The sequence below is a fragment of the Puma concolor genome, chromosome C1 (genome assembly GCF_028749965.1).
Source record: "Puma concolor isolate L17-30 chromosome C1, mPumCon1.1.hap2, whole genome shotgun sequence".
NCBI classification, from domain to species: domain Eukaryota; kingdom Metazoa; phylum Chordata; class Mammalia; order Carnivora; family Felidae; genus Puma; species Puma concolor.
This window is the reverse complement of record NC_141674.1, coordinates 78,113,621-78,130,973: the sequence shown is the minus strand read 5'-3', so window position 1 is coordinate 78,130,973 and position 17,353 is coordinate 78,113,621. Positions and strand designations below refer to the sequence as shown.

Here is a 17,353-nt window from a genome sequence, read left to right as displayed (position 1 = left end):
AAAATAACTTTTGAAATCCCTGATCCTTGCTTCATTACAGGCCTCTGAAATTCAGACTTAGGAAAAATATTTTCTTATCCAAAGAGCTGATTTGTTTCCTTTTTATGAGATCTTGTAAGCATCACATTTTCTCCTTTACCTTGACTACTGGGAAGCTCAAAGCTAGGTGAGGTGCTCACATGAAGTAGTTTCCTTTAACTAAGTTCTTTTTTTTTTTAACATTTATTTATTTTTGAGAAACAGTGAGACAAAGCATGAGAGGGGGAGGGGCAGAGAGAGAAGGAGACACAGGATCTGAAGCAGGCTCCAGACTCTGAGTAAACGGTCAGCACAGAGCCTGATGCGGGGCTTGAACCCACAAACTGTGAGATCATGACCTGAGCCGAAGTCAGAGGCTCAACCAACTGAGCCACCCAGGCGCCCCTAACTAAGTTATTTGATGAGATTTCTCTTCTGTCATTACCACTTATCAATTGATTGGCAGCTTAGGTGGATTTCTAAGCCCATTTAACATTTTTTCTTACAACCCCCTCAATTTCCTTTCTAGAAGTAGTTGAGTATATAAATTATAAAGGAGTATATAGCATGACATTTTAGTTGGATCAGGAATTTTCTTTTTCTTTAAAAAAAATTTTTTTATTTGAATATGGTTGACACATATGGCTGACATATAATCCACACAGTAGATTAGGAATTTTCTAGGAGTAGAGCCACTAAAACTGAGGTACTGGTCAGACCTATCTTGGTACATTAATTTTGCATTTCTTGGACCAGAAGTTGTGGAAAACCTGTCTGAAAACTAGGAAGGATTGTAATAGAAGGACTTTATATACCAAATAGTTTATACAGGCATACCTAAGAGATATTGTGGGTTCAGTTCCAGACCACTGCAGTAAAGCCAATATCGCAATAAAGCGAGTCAAATGAATTTTTTGGTTTCCCAGTGCATATAAAATTTATGTTTACACTTTACTGTAGTCTGCTAAGTGTGCAATAGCATTATGTCTAAAAAAACCCAATGTACATACCTTAATTTAAAAATATTTCTCAAAAATGCTAGCCATCATCTGAACTTTCCATGAGTCATAATCAGTGATCACAATTCATCATAAGAAATATAATAATGAAAAAGTTTGAAATATTACAAGAATTACCAAAATGTGACACAGAGATACAGAGAGAAAATCCTGCTGGAAAAGTGCCATTGACAGACTTGCTCAACCCAGACTGCCACAGACCTTCAATTTATAGAAAACAGTATCTGTAATTGGACGCCTGGGTGGCTCACGAGGTTAAGCATCCGACTTTGGCTTCGTGAGATTGAGCCCCACATTAGGCTCCACACTGACAGTGCAGAGCCTGTTTGAGATTCTCTCTCTCCCTCTCTCTCTATGCCCTCCCCTCTGCTTGTGTTCTCTTTCTCTCTCTCAAAATAATAAGTAAATAAACTTAAAAATAAACAGTATATGTGAAGCACAATAAAACAAAGTGCAATATAATGAAATATGCCTATTTCATAGAGAATGAAATATTCTCTATAGAGAATTAGGATTTTGGTTGTTTGAGGAATTCATCACCCAACATGTCATTATGAGCACCTGTCACATGCCAGGCACTGTGTCATGCTCTGGTATAGTTGGAGGATAAGCAAAAGAAACATACATGATCCTTGCCCTCATTGGGTTTCCAACTAAGTAGAAGACATAGAAACATACGCCCAAATAAATGAATGGTTCACAAATGCCCAAATGGATTTATAACCAAAAGTAGATACTGGCTATAAAGGGAAAGTGTAATAGTTGTAACTGGTTTATGGAGTCTCTTAATTTAATCAGACGTAAAAATGTGGCTCTGGGCCAGGGCTGCTTAGCTGGGCACAACCCTCTTGTTCCCTGGTCTACACGTAGTGATCTTATCAGTGGCACTGCTTGATTGGCCCATACCTGCTGCAAACTCTGGAAACGCCAGCTCCATAGATTCTCCTGAACCTTTTAGCTTCACTGTGAAAGGAGCAACAAACAGCACACTAGTTGTTCATAGATTTCTCTCCAGACCATTAGCTCTGTTTTCCTCATAACAGAGACACCTGAGCAGTGAGCTACCTGGCTAGGAGAGGAAGGAATATGGTTTATTATTATAATTGAGTTTGACATACATACATCGATGATTGATAATTTGGCATTCACATTAAACATTTTCTTCATGCCTTTAACAACCAATTGTTGAGGGGCATCTGAGTGGCTCATTCGGTTGAACGTCTGACTCTTGATTTCAGTTCAGGTCATGATCTCATGTGGGATTGAGCTCTGTGTTGCACTCTGTGCTGTGGAACCTGCTTGGCATTCTCTCTCTCCCTCTCTCTCTGCCCTTCCTTCACTCATGTGTGTTCTCTCTCTCTCAAAATAAACATTAAAAAAAAATTGTTGAGTGCCCTGATTATATATAAAATCCTTAAATTAAATGTAGTTCATCGCCCAGTTTGTACACATGGCTGTAATTAGTAATATTTGGCATGGCCAAAACAAAAGTTGGTAGATTTTTCTTTTTAATCTCTTGTCTCCTATCTATAATCAGGATCAGTGGTTACAGGCTTTAATTCAGCTCACCAGCAGTTATGGTTTTCTCCTTCCATCGTTCCTGACTATATCCCCACTTATAGCTTCTTGTCTTGTCACTTACCCAGACTCTGCACCCCAGCCCTACCTGAGGGCTCACCAGTCCCAGAGAATGCTCACTGTAGCATGTTATGCCTTTGTGTTTCTGTGCACATCCTTACCTCTGTTTCTCCCACCTTTTCTTTTTCATCAGACACCAGTTTGCTAGAGGTTAAAAAAGAGAAAATCCATTAAGTAACTATCTTAGGCTCAAACTGAGGTCTGGTTGATGAATGGGTTTGGCAATGTGATCCCTCAGGGTTAATGAGAGGCAGCTTCCCAGCCTTCCAAGTCCCACTTTGCCAGAAAATATTGCATTAGTAGGAATTAAATTATAATTTTTATTGGTTATGTGCCTAAATTGCATTTAATATTTTGAATCCAGATCAAATAAGTATTTTTTTTCTTTTAATAAGGAAGTAGACTTTCTTTTAATAATTTTGTGTGTCTCAGACTCACACAGGAGAAAATAGATTGCATTTTCTTCCATCCTTCAAATCTTCATATTGGTTCTTGGTCTCAGTGCTGAGCCATTTAGGCAATAACATCCCATAAATTCTACTTTCCCCATAAATGAATACCAAAGGGGAGTTAGTGTCCTCTTTATTCCTGGCTTCCTTTAGATCGTGTCAGAACAGGAATAGATGTACCATCTTACAGATCAAAAGTAAACAACAAGAAAGTCAGCCAAGGTGATGCCAGATTACTCTCTGGATTTTAGAAATTCCCTAGAGGTAGAAAAATGGACTGTTCTCACCTTTGGGAGTTATACTTCCGGAATTTGCTCAGAGAACAGGAATTTTTACTCCAGTACTGCACAGCTTTATTTTAAATCTTTCCACTGCAATTCTTAGAAGTAATTTTGGGGGAGAAGTGGCTAGGGAGTAGTATAAGAACATCTTATCTTAGATATTTTATTAATCATTCTAAAAGCTCAGAAAGAAAACATTTTTTCAATGGAGAAAATATTTTCATTCATTTACTTCTCCTCCTCCCCTCAAGGGACTTTATGTCTCTAATAGTACTTGAAATTTGTAAAGCATTGGCATGTATCGTGTCTCATGATATACGAGCCTCTCATAAAGTAAGAGAAAGAGAGATTATGGGAAACTTCAAGACAGGGTCCCATAACTGGTAAGCAGCAGATCTGGATTTAAAATGTCAGCTCTCACATTTCCTGGTCCAGTTGGCTCTAATATGGGGACCCTTCTCTTGCTATGCCTAGTGGTGACTTCTGGAACATACTTCATCAGCTACCTGTTCTCTTCAGATTATAAAAAACACGAAACAATCCCACTGCCTCCCAGAACTGCATGAATCCCTTCTGATATTTGTTGGTTGTATAGTGGTATCTTGCTCAAATGGAAAGGTGTGTGCCCTTTATAACCAGGCATTTCCCAACACTTTGAGAATTTAAATTCTTTTTTTGTTTGTTTGTTTTATTTTTTTGAGAGAGAGAGTGAGAGAGAGAGACAGAGAGACAGAGTGCAAGCGGGGGAGGGGCAGAGAGAGAGGGAGACAGAATCAGAAGCAGGCTCCAGGCCCTGAGCTGTCAGCACAGAGCCTGATGCAGGGCTTGAAGCCACGGGAGAACCGTGAGATCATGACTTGAGCTGAGGTCGGTCACTTAACCCACTGACACCCAGGTGCCCCCAGAATTTAAATTCTTAAAGGTACCCTGCCTTTTGTTTCTTTTCGGACTTGTAAAAACAAACTTGAACATGGGAAATTCTTCAACATGGTTGCACCATGATTTGAACACAACAGTATACAAATAAGCATTGGCTTTTGACCCGGTTGGCAGTTGACTTCTTGGAAGAGGGCTAGTTGGTCCAGTGGAAGGTCTGGATTTACATACTCACTTGGGGGATGAAATAAACTATGATAAGACATGCCTAAGGAGTTGTACTATAGAAAAATCTGGCTGTTTTTTCCTGAGAAATACAGATTACAGGTTTTAGGCCACTAGAAACTCTTCTGCTTGTCTTTTTTCTACTAAGGATAAATTTTAGCCTTAAGTCAAGTTTTATTGTTGAAAAGCCTAGGGGGGGTCTTTGGTAGAAGGGCCCCCTTTGGATCTTAATGGTGGTACATTCCACAGCTCCATCCCCAAAGGGTTGTAGCTCAATGAGTTGTAATTTGAGATGGTATAAACACCAGCCTATGCTGTGTACACAGCAGGCACTCTTGAGCTCAGGCCTTCCAGGTGTTTTTTCCTGGAGCTTTGTTTTGTATCCTATCCTAGAATATGTCACATTCCCTTGCATGAAGCTCACTTAGAGCCCGGCTGTGCTATTGCTGAGAAATCATCTTGGGTGCCCTTTCCTACAGATTTTCGCATCCCATTGGGGGTTGAAGGAATTTTCAGCTCAGGGGCAGAATAGATCCTGCAGTGCCCAGGCGCACAGTCTATGGGAGTTTGTCCCTCTTCACAGCTGACAGCATTGCAGAATTCCCTGTGGGACAATAACAGAAACCCTTATTAGCCAATGGTGTTGTTGGAATAAAATCTCCCCACTGCAATGTCTTGGTCCCAGGCTATAATGTTACCCCTCCATTCCCTCTGCATCTTTACCACTTTTTATTGCAGCTGAACACACGCTCCTCATTAGTACCCTGGGTGATATGGGGAATCAGTGTGCTGGAAATTACGTGCAATAGGTACCAGATGTTTGTGTCAACTTGGTATGCATTGGTATTTAAAATGCTTAAGGATCACATTTATTAAATGTGAAAATTACTTATTGCACCTCCCCCCAAACAATAACTCCCCCACCCCCAATATTTTACTCTCTGTTGCATGAGGTGTGATAATAATTTCTTTGGGGACAGATTAAATTTAAAGTGTGTGCAGCAAATGCATCTGTTCCCAGATGCTTCGTCTGCATTCTGTCAAGCCTTAGGGCTGGCCTGCAGCCAGCGTGGATGTGGGGGTTCTGTAACAGAGATTGGAATGCTGTGTTGTAGCTAAAGGACATAATGAAAGGGTGAGTCCATTTGCATTTTTTTCTTTAAGTGGAACTGGGAATTTAGACATTGATGTTATAGCCAGATCTTAGGAACATTTCCCAGTGTGCAGATAAGCAAACATGAGTGAAAAAGAGGAAGACGACATTTGGTAAAATGAGAAATAAGTTTGTGCTTTCTCATTGAGTTTATGAAATCTTTTAAATCAACTAAAAGTTTGCAAGTGTGAACTAATCAGTCTGTTTTATCAAACATGAGTTAATGTGTAGGTTTGGCCAATAAGTCTGCTTGCTCATCAAACACTGAGGTGAAGGACAGGAAAATGCAGGTTAGAAGCCAGCAGTGACTATCCATGGGAAAAGCTTAGACCTGGAGGCTGAGAGACCGGGTTCGAATCCCACCCTGCCCTCTACTGGTGGTGTGTGACCTTTGGCAAGTTACTTAGCCTCTAGGGGTCCCTGTTTCCACCACTCTAAAATGGGAGTTTTAACAGTACCTTTACAGTGCTGCAATGAGGATTAGAAACAATATGTGCATAGTGTGTGGCCCAGAGAAGGTGCATGATAGCCGTATACATGAGGAATTAAACCCTGGCTTATCACAGGAGGTGGAGGCCTAGGGTGTCACCATATGCTCCACAGTGTTGCCCCAGGTGGCCCAGCTGCTGAACACAGGGCTCTGCTTTGTGAAGGAGGCCACTTGGTCTGGGCCACCTGGTGAGCTTCTCTCCCCAGGGTTTACTTGAATCTGTGCTGTCTTCAGGTCAGTGAATGTTTTTAGTCAAGAGAAGTAGCATCTTGTGAGTGAATTGGGGCCATGGGTCTGTCCTGGTGGCTGAGGAGGGTGTATTGAGAAGGAAAAACACAGTCTGACTTCAGGGTAGGAAAGAGGACAAGTCAAACAAAACACAACACCCAGCAGGATTTGGGGGAGATCAGATTGCTTGTGTAGCCAGCAGAGAAGGATAAACTCAGCTCACGCTATCAGACCAAGGGAAAGTTAGACTTCTTTGAGAATTACCCGCGAAGAATCCTGGATGGGGCAGATACTAGATGCCTGGAATAAAAAGAAATATCTAGATGGGGAGGCAACAGTGGGAAGTGTCTCTGGAGGCGGACCTGTATGTACATTACTATTAAGAAGCAGTCCGTCAAAGTATGCACCCAGTTTTGTGGCTTGCAACATGTGATAGTGGCAATTATATCTGTTCTGTCCACATTAGAGAGTTTCTGTGAGGCCTCAGATAAAGAATCTGTACAATGTTCTTTTTTGTTTGTTTTTTTTTTTTTTTTTTAGTAAAATGCCTTCTGACTGTTAACATTGGTGCAAGGTGAACAGGAATGTGCATTTATGATATTGTTGCCTTTAGCCAGCATTTCTTTCCGTATCACTTATGCCCTGCTTGACCCTTATGGTGGTAAAGTTGCTTTTGCTGTGCTGATTGGCATCATCACGGAGCACGCCACTCATTTGCCTCATGACTTGGGGGAAGAGATAGCTCAGGGAAGGAAGGGCTGTGGGTTTCCAGTGGTGGCCACAAGAGAAACTCCCAGCCTTCCGATGCTGTCAGTGAGAGCCTGTGTGAGCAGTTCCTCAGCTCACAGGTCACCACAGAAGTGAGCAGATGAGTCAGATAGGGTTTCAGAACATGTTTTCCTAGTTTCCAAGCCTTTGTGGCTATGAGGTGCTGCACTTGGGCCCCTTGGTGGCCGCCTTGATAGCTTAGGGCTTGTGTAGTAGAGCCTGGGGGTGGGTCACACTCTTCCTAGGTGGAAGCTTCCCTCTGGATGTGGCTCTGGCCTTGTGTGAGCAGATGCAGTAGAAGCTGCTTTGAGGCCAGTTGGGAGAGATGGGAGGCCAGTTCCTAGAGGCTTCCTCTGGTTTCAGGAGAGGGGCAGGAAGGCCTGCACCTGACCAGAGGTGGCAGGAGGCTGGAGGCTTGCTGATGGCAGAGGGGAGCATTGTGCCACCTGGAGAACACAAAAACAAGTTTGTGTTTCCTGCCTGCTGTGACATTTGAGGGTGGGGAAGTCCCAGCCGGGACTTGATTCTTAGCAACCAAAAATGCCACCCTCCTTTGTATCATGATTGATTCCACCACCCCTCCCCCCACTCCCTTATTATAAGATGGAAGTTTTATCTACTAGGTAAAGAGTGAAAGAAAGGAAGAATTCTAGGATAGAGTCTCCTATTTGTATGAAATCCTTTTTTTAAATGTTTATTTTTGAGACACACACACACACACAGTACCAGCAGGGGAGGGGCAGAGAGAGAGGGAGACATAGAATCCAAAGCAGGCTCCAGGCTCTGAGCTGTCAGCACAGAGCCTGGTGTGGGGCTCGAACTCACAAACCACGAGATCATGACCTGAGCTGAAGTCGGGCGCTTAACCGACTGAGCCACCCAGACGCCTCTGTATGACATCCTTTGAGCATCTTGTGGTTCTTTCCCTTTCCTCTCCCACTGCCTTCCCTTATTAATATTTGAGTATGTACTGTATGCCAGACGTTATGCTGGGATAAAGGATACAGCAATAATCAGAATAATAGGGCTCCATTCTTCTGTGATGTTTGCAGTCTTTGGGTATATGTAGACATTAAACAAATCATTGGACAAATGATTATATAAGTATAACCACATGAAGTGCAGTGAAGAGAAATGAAGAGTACCATGTGAGTATTTAAAAATGTATTCTCTAATGTAAGAGAAGTAAGAGAAGCTTTCTTGAAAGATCAGAAGAATGAGTAAGAATTTGCCACCCCATGGCAGGGCAGAGGAACAGGAATTGTGGAAAAGTCTTCCTGGAGGATACCTTGTATATGGAGTCTCTGGTGGGAAGAAGGTTAGCATTTTTGATGAAATAAAATAAAGGTAGATTAAGCTGCAAGTGTCAGAAAACTCAAAATGATATTGGCTTGAAAAAAATTACATGTGTTCCATATAAAAAGAAGTAGTCCAGAGCTGATCCAGTAGCTCCATCTTCATCAAGGACCTAGGCAACTTCTGTCTTATTGCTTTGCCCTACTCAGCATGTTGTTTCCATTTTACGGCCCAAGATGGTTGCTCTGGCCCTACTCATCACATCTGTATTCCTGCCCACAGGAAGGAGGAAAGGGCTGAAGAACACAACTTCCCTTCGAAAGAAATCTCTTGGAAATTGCATGTGTCACCTTTGGTTATATCTTCTTAGCCAGAATTTTGTCACATGGCCATACCTAGCTGCAAACATTAGCTAGGACTTCCAGTACAATATTGAAAAGGAGTGGTGATAAGGGACATCCTTGCCTTATTCCTGATGTTAATGAGAAAGCTTCTAGTTTCTCTCCATTAAATATGATGTTAGCTATAGGTTTTTGGTGTTGTTTTTTTTTTTTTTTACATGCTCTTTATCCACTTGAGGAAGTTCCTATCTATTAGTTTGCTCCGAGTTTTTATCATGAGTGACTGTTAGATTTTGTCAAATGCTTTTTCTACATCTGTTGATAGGGTAATATGATTTTTCTTCTTCAGCCAGTTGGTAAGATGGATTACATCAATTGATTTTCAGACATTATGGATCTGGGTTGAATCCCACTTGGTTGTGGCATGCATTTCTTTTTTACATTGTTGGATTTGGTTTGCTTATATTTTGTTGAGGATATTTGCATCTGTGTTCATGAGAGATATTGGTCTTTTCTTTTTTTTTAATTTTTTAAATGTTTATTTTTGAGAGACGGAGATACAGGACATGAGCAGGGGAGGGGCAGAGGGAGACAGACACAGAATCTGAAGCAGTCTCCAGGCTCCGAACTGTCAGCACAGAGCCTGACGTGGGGCTCGAACTTACAAGCCATGAGATCATGACCTGAGCCAAAGTTGGATGCCTAACCGACTGAGCCACCCAGGCACCGCTAGTCTTTTTCTTGTCTTGAGATATCTTTGCCTGGTTTTGGTATTAGGGTAACACTGACCTCACAGAATGACTTAGGAAGCATTCCCTCTGCTTCTACTGAAAGAGATTATAGAGAATTGGTGTAATTTCTTCATTAAATGTTTGGTAGAATTTGCCAGTGAACCCATCTAGATCCAATATGTTCTTATGAAAAATTTCACCATGCAGAGATGTGAGCCCCAGAGGTAGGTGTGAGTGTCATTCCTTGGGTAACCTTACAACAGTTACTTAAGTGCATTAAACTTACTCTCTTTTTCTTTAAAATAGGGATACTACCACTTTATTATGATGGTGTTCAAGGTTATACAAACCCAGCACTGCCCAGCCTATAGTGAGCACTTAATAAATAGGAGCAATTTATTATTATTATTTTTTTTACTACCCTAGACTGACATTGTGTGTTGAATTGTTGAAGCTACCATTTCTTATATACTTTTGGAAGATAAGGGTACATAATTCCTAATTTCTTTTCTTTCTTGCTTTTTGGCTTTATGGATAGCTTAATCATACTTGTAGCTTTTTTTTTTTTTTTAACTTAGAGGAAAAAAAAATTCATTAAGGGATCTCAAAAACCAACTACCACTCTGGTATGTTTGATGGTCAGAGATGCTCTATATGGAGTGTGTTTAATCATTGACCCCAGTGGGTCTTTGAAGTGCATCTATCCAGTCAGTTGATCATAGTGTGCCCTGTGCGTTGCTTTTTTCTTTGACCTTGGACTGACTCCTATAACACATGGCTGGAACTATAGCCCATTAAGTGGGATCTTCCCTGCCCTGACTCTGGCAAGATAAAAACCATAGATTCTAAGGTGAGGATTGCTTGTCCTTAGCAATCTTTAGGAAAGACTTTATCCTCTGATTTGTTGCCAGTGAATTTTTTCTCTAGCCCTAGTGTGGTGATTTAAGGGAGATCCTGACAGGTGATGGTGGCATTGTAAGGAGGAGGGCAAGTCAAGCAGATTGCAGACATGTTTTGCGTGGAACCACAGGCCATTTGGAGCTTTGCACATACATACAAAAGTGGTGCTGAAGAGCTTTTTTTTTTTTTTTTAAGTTTTTCTCTATAATCTCTACACCTATCATGGGGCTCAACCTCATGACCCCAAGATCAAGAGTCGGATGCTCTACTGACTGAGCCAGCCGGGTGCTCTGTTTTCAGTTTTTATTTAAATTCCAGTTAGTTAACATGCAGTGTAATATTAGTTTCACGTATACAATATAGTGATTCAACACTTCCATACAGCACCTGGTGATGATCACAACAAGTGCATTCATTAATCCCCATCACCTATTTAACCCATCCCTCTACCCTGGAAAGCATTTTTATATGTGCTCAATTTATGATAATGGAAAAGTCATGGCAGGAGGCTGTGAAACCAGTTCCCCAGAGTTGAGTAGGAAGTAGTAGGAGACTCTGGAGCTTTGGGGTGTGAGATATACCAGACACCCCTCTGCAGTTGGTGAGGACAGGAGGGGAAACAGTAGGGGGAGCACCTGCTCATACTGTTTGCCCTACATGGGGACTTCAGGGACTCCTATGTCCCTTACCTGCTGCCTTTGCCACTGTGACATCTTCCTTCACCACCGCTGTTTCTCAGAAAGCAGCTGGGCACAGTACAGCAGTACAGAGAGCAGCAGTGATTATTTGAGAAGGTACATACTTCATTTCAGACCAGATAACTATTATCAACCTAGACAATTTCCATGAGTTCTGAAATAGACTTGGCACACTAGGCAGGGTGTCTGCTTATAGTATAGCAGTGGGGGCGCAGGATTGCCTGGTTCTGAATGACATTTGCATTTTAATTTTGCACTGGGTCTGTAATCCTGGAGAGTACTTTTACTATGTATAAGTCAGGAAGAACTCGTTGGGAGTGAGTTTAAGTCTTTTATCAGGTTCCACTTGGGGAAGGCTGCGGTTTAGTGGACGCTATATGATCAAGTCTCAGTCTCCCCATGTATCCAGTGGAGACAACACCAAGCTTGCAGAGATATATTATGGGTTCCTCTTTCTTAGATGTCTCTTTCTGTCAACCCAGCCAGTGTGCAATGAGGCCCAAGTAGTACCTCACATCACTCTTGCCCATATTACCTCCTTACAGCCGAATCCAAGTCTCTAGAATGGTGCCTCAATCAACAGTCAAGGAGGAGGCAGTTTTTGTTGTTGTTGTTGTTGTTGTTTGTAAGCCCAGTGATTCCCTTCACAAATATTTTTTTAGCATCTTCTACATGCCAGATGCTGTGATCGGTGCTGGGGACACAAAGATGAGTAACCCACAGTCCGGGAGGTCATACTGTACTAGCAGGGACAGATGTGTATACACTGGTGGTTACAGTGTAGACAATGAAACCGCAGAGATGGGCAAAGAAATTATGAGAGGATGGAGGAAGAGTACCTCCCTCAGCTTGGGGTGTTTGTTGTGGGGACAGAGTTCGAGTGGAAGAGGAATTTGGGTAAAAGAAAAAAACTTGAATAAAGGCATGGAGTTAAGAAACATCATGGTATCTTTGGAGAACTTTCAGCCAATTGGGGTTGCTGGAGTAGGTTGGGGTGAGGCTGGAGAGAGAGGAAGGGACTGATCAAGAAAGGCCTTGTGTGCCTGGTGGAGGAGCTTGGGCTTTCTTCATAGGCCAGAAGTCCTTAAGGGACCGGACATGCCCACAGAGATGGGAGGGGCAGGCATTCATATTGGGAATAACCATCCCATTGAGCACCCTGGGTAACGTGGGTGGTGCTTGCATGGAAGGTGACTTGGAGAGCTGGAGACCAGAGTCACCTTTTAGGAAGATCTGCAGTTGTCTAGAGACAGAGGTGATTAGAATCACAGAAGGTAGAGCTGGGCAGGAATGGATGTTAGGATTTAAGTTGTGATGATTAGAGGAAGGGAGAATCAGGAGGCGGGAGCTGAGTATTTCCAGGATTCTACTTTTCCTATTTGAAGCTCTACTCATATGCTTTGCCCTCTCTTGGGAGGATTTTTCTGACCTCTGGCCCAAATTTTGCCATACAACGCTGGCCCCAATTAGCCCTGCTCATTATATCTTGCTTTGTATTGTTCTTAAGTTTGTTTTGCTCTAAGAAGGGGGAAGTGCTTAAAAAGTTGAGACTGTATCTTATACTTTTTTGGTGCAATTTTAGGTGTTTAATGTTATTTATGCATACTGTTATTGGGCTTTAGGCAATTTATTCCATTTACTTCTGGTTTTCTTCTACGAGAGGAAGGAATTGAACACAGATGTCAAACGGGAGGTTTCCTCCATCCAGAGGAATACATTCGTGACTTGTGTATCTAAAAGGGAATTTAAATAATCAAATACACATCAAAATCATCTGAAAGGAATTCAAGAGATGGGGGTTTTAGAATAGGTTAAGCTTTTTTGCCATTCAGTTCTGGAAAGAACTTACCTGGAAAGGTTCCTAAAGGTTGGCAGTGGCTTGATCATCCAGACTAATTAATTTAACTGTAGCACAGTTAATTGCTGTTTCTGAGGGGTTTGTGTTTATGATTCTTTCTGCAGATCCAGAGCCCGGGACCCAGTGTGAAGTGTCGCCTGTCAACGCCTCCCATCCTGTCCAGGCGTTAATGGAGAGCTTCACTGTCTTGTCGGGGTGTGCCAGCAGAGGCACGACGGGGCTGCCACAGGAGGTGCACGTCCTGAACCTCCGCGCTGCTGACCCAGGGCCTGACCAGCCTCAGAGAGAGGTAGGCGTAGGCACCAGCTTTCTACTCACTGCCCCTCTGAGTTTGTAAAGACACTTGTCTGTTTTTCCATTCCGGGTTTAGCAAGGATGCTCGTGTGTGAATGTAAGTGGGGAGGAGGGGACACAGTGTACGCAGATTGCTCTCTAGACTGGGCAAGTCTAGGACATCATTCTGGAGAGATTTTTCAGCCTTGTAACTTTCCTGGCTACCCCTATTGGAAAGAATGTTCTTAAGAATTTCGTCTTTTAAACATGGCTGTCAGAAAATAAAATAAGGTGCCATTTTTCTGTAATTGTAAGATGTCTTTCTCATCTCCTCCTGTGTCCCTGTGTTTCTCATTTCTTTCCTTTGTCTTATGAGCCTGCTGCCCCTGCAGGATGAGTCGGTGGAAATTGGAGAACTCTCTGAAATAAAGATGGTGGTACTTTGTACCTGAATGAAGAGTGCTGGAGGATAGCTCCTTATGCTATCTAGGCAGCTTTTTGAAGATAGTGCTGGTCTAGGTGATGGTGACGAGCCAAGCTCGTAGTGACTCAGTATTTCATCTGTCCTCAGTGCTATTTGAAGCACTCATACACTTAGCCCACGAAGTCCTATTATTATCCTCCTTTTACAGGTGACAGGTGCAGAAGTAACTTACTCACACAAGGTCATCATCACTTTAAAAGAAAAATGGCCTCCTCTTTCCTGTGGCTCAGAAATGACCTAGTTTGTGGGTAATGGTTGTCATACTGGAATATAACACACAGTTGCCATTCTTTCTTTTTTGAAGCTTCTGTGTGTCAGAAATGTTATCAATCAGGTATTATCCCTCCAGGGAGAGAGAAATCATAGTAAATCCTGATCACAGCGAAGTGTAGGGAAACTAATGCAGAATGGAATTTGTCTTTGCGTTTTCTCCTGGTCAAGGAAATTCATTTCCAGAATTATTTGTTTATGTGCCTCAACCACTCTGCCTTTTGTGGGGAGTAGGAATAGGAGAGAGGTGAGGTGTCCAGAAGGAAAAGCAAACTGATTTTCATCTCATGAAAGTGTGCAGAGTTGGCTCATTTCAAAGACAAATCATCTAACCTTTTCAGCTACCCTGGAAATTATTGTTAATACACTTGGTTGCTTGCCATTGTTGCTGCAACACATATTTCAGGTCAGATTTCTTTATCCGAGCAATGTGTCTTTAATTCTTAACTTATGGGGGAGATTTGTGGTGGGAGGGAAAGGAGGAGGAGGAAATGCAGTTCCTGTGAAGCGTTGCTGACTCCAGCAATTCTTTAGCAGCAATAATTACTCATTTTATATGTGCTCTCTCAGAGGAACTAAGAAAGAAAAGAAAGTTTGAGCTATTACAGAAGCAGCAACAGCAGAAATTCTGGATGTTAAATTGTGCAGTACTGTTGTGGACTCTGAAAATAGATTCCAATAAGACGTTTGAAGTAAAAGAAAAACACCTCCAGGAATGATAGCAGATTTCTCCACACTTGCATTTACTACGTTAGATTAAAATTGTTCATGGCAGTAAATTACTAAATCAGCTCTTTCCCCCGGCTTGTTATTGGTGCAGGATCAACTCTAAGATCTATTATAAATCCACCCTTCTCTGACATACATACTCTGAGGGTACATAAAACTAGCTGGCATCCAGGGACGTAGTGTGTTCAGTGAGGGAGTAAAGAAATGGGGTCTGTAGGGGATAGTCTCAAAAATTTGTTTAAAAACCTAAACATTACTCTCCTTTCTTCAGTATTCATATAGTACATGTATATGTATGACTTGGGGTTAGTGATTTGAAGATATTTTTGAGATGAGGCAACTGAGGGAAATTGCATCCTTTCTTTCTTTGGGGACTTTTTAGGAATTAGATGGTTGCAATTCATTCCTTTTTGAAAACAAGATTTTGGGATATGTGATCTTTGGAAATTCTATCTGGCACTGAGTTGCTCTCAGACGTTGGAGTATTTTATGTACAGATGTGAGTGTAGAGTACAACATCAGAGTGGTGTGGCCACGAGAGAATGAAAGAATGATGGCAAAATGGGGGTGGAGAGATAGTAAATATTAAATCTCTCATCTTCTCCATGTATGACTGTGCAGCCACGCAGTTTTTGAAATCATTTGAACTACATGTCCCCGCAGTTCCACTTCTCTAAGTATTTACCCAAAAGACATGATGACGTATGCCCACCCAAAAACTTGTCCACAAATGTTGATGGCAGTGTCATTCGTATGAAAGAGTGGAAACAACCTGCATGTCCATCTACTGGTGAATGGATAAATAAAATGTGGTCTATCCACCCGATGAAGTGTTACTCATAAAAAGGAATGAAGTGCTGCTGTGTGCTGCCATGTGGATGAACCTTGAAGACATGATGCTAAGTGAAAGAAGACAAGACAGACACATATTTCGTGAATCCATTTATATGAAATGTCCATAATAGATTTATAGAAACGGAAAGTAAATTAGTGGTTGCTATGAGCTGAAGGGCAAAAGAGAGAAATGGGGGTTGATGGCAATGAGTACCGGGTTTCTTTTGGAGGGACAGAAATGTTCCAAAATTAAGTGGTGGTGATGGTTCCCCGACTGCATATGAATATACTAAACACCACTGATAAATGTGAATATACTAAAAATGGTTGGGTTGCATTTTAAATGGGTGAACTTTTTTTAAACCAAGATTGCTTACTACCCCAACCTGAGGTCACCTAATTCTCTTCTCACTGGATAACTTGGTTTTTATAGATATCATGTGGTCTGTGGTAAAAATCACGGCTGATCCATTTTTGGAGTAAGAGAGGAAGGACCAGAGGTAGCCTTTGTGCACGTCTCTACTGACCAGTGAAGGCAAATACTCGTCAAAGTGAAATGATGCCCTTATGTATAAATTAGCAAAAAGAGTGCCATGCTAGCTCCAAGGTATAACTGACCTTGACTCTGATGACCAAGGTAGTTGTTTTTCACCATTTCCCCCTTAAATTACTAAATCAGCTCTTTCCCATAGCTTGTTATTGGTGCAGGATCAACACTAAGATCTATTATAAATCCGCCCTTCTCTGACATTTTGCTAAATTCCTACCTCCTAGGCATCTTAAGGTTCTTCAGCTGAGGAGAGGCTGCTGCTATTCCTGTGTGAAGGAGGTGACAGAGCCCTACACCTGGAAGTAATAACTGCAGCAGGTTGACAAGATTTGGGGAAATAGTTATGCTTAAGTCAGAGAAACAGTTTTAGAGGCCAGCAGAGAATTTGTGTCAGAAACTCGCTTGTGACAATAATGTATACAAAGCCTTCTGTAGCAAAGCACTGCTTTGCCACTGGCCTCCCTGCTGGGTTCTCCTCAGGACAGCGCAGAGACCTATAATTGTATTTTTCATCTGAGACCACACCTCTCATTTGTAATCATTGGTTTTGGAAACAACAGGCCTGGAAGTGAACAGGAAACTTGAAAAAGACTCTCTGGCGACAGAGAAGGGCAGAAGACAGTAAACAGCCCAGAGAGATCAGTTTTGTCTTTAGGAATAAGCAGACACCGGTGTCATCATTTTCATCCTGTGAAAACCAGCTCTCGCTCTTTGACTTCTAAAACGTACCCGTCCCCCTGTCAGAGTTTGGGCCCTCGGGTGTTTCCTGATTCCTGAGAAGGGTTATAGCACCACCAGAGGCTTGCTTACAGTAACATACTTTCATTAGTTGCTGGAATGGCAACAATTTTGTTTCCTATCTAATTTTTATTGTGACCTGCTTTTATGTGGCCATGTGTCTTTTCTATTTCCGACTTACCTAATTGCCTGTTTACTATGAAAAGCTGCTGAGACCAAGCCCCTAGTTAGCATTACCTACGTATATAAAAGACATGGTGTTTAAATTTATATATTTGTCTTGACATTAAAGCAGTAACTCTTAATGTCTATTCCAATAACTGGTTGTATGGAGGAAAGATCTGGAAGGCTCATTGTCATGGGAAAGGGACCAGGTTTAATAACTTTATCCCTCAGAAAGTTCAGAACCGTTCATACTTTCATGTATTTGCTTATTCTCTGCCTCATTCCAAAGAAAGGATTTGGGATAGGCTTACAGTAGACATCTCAACAGTGTAAGCAGAAAT

The 17,353-nt window shown here is 41.9% G+C and overlaps 1 protein-coding gene across 3 annotated transcripts in view; it reads left to right on the top strand.

Moving 5' to 3' along the window:
* The window catches only part of TGFBR3 (transforming growth factor beta receptor 3), a 208,627-nt gene that overhangs the window by 74,184 nt on the left and 117,090 nt on the right, over positions 1 to 17,353 (top strand). For all 3 annotated transcript variants that reach the window (XM_025912786.2, XM_086717529.1, XM_086717530.1), the window contains one exon: positions 13,074 to 13,258. In XM_025912786.2, coding sequence (XP_025768571.2) covers positions 13,074 to 13,258 — 185 coding nt within the window. The remainder of the gene's footprint in view (positions 1 to 13,073; positions 13,259 to 17,353) is intronic.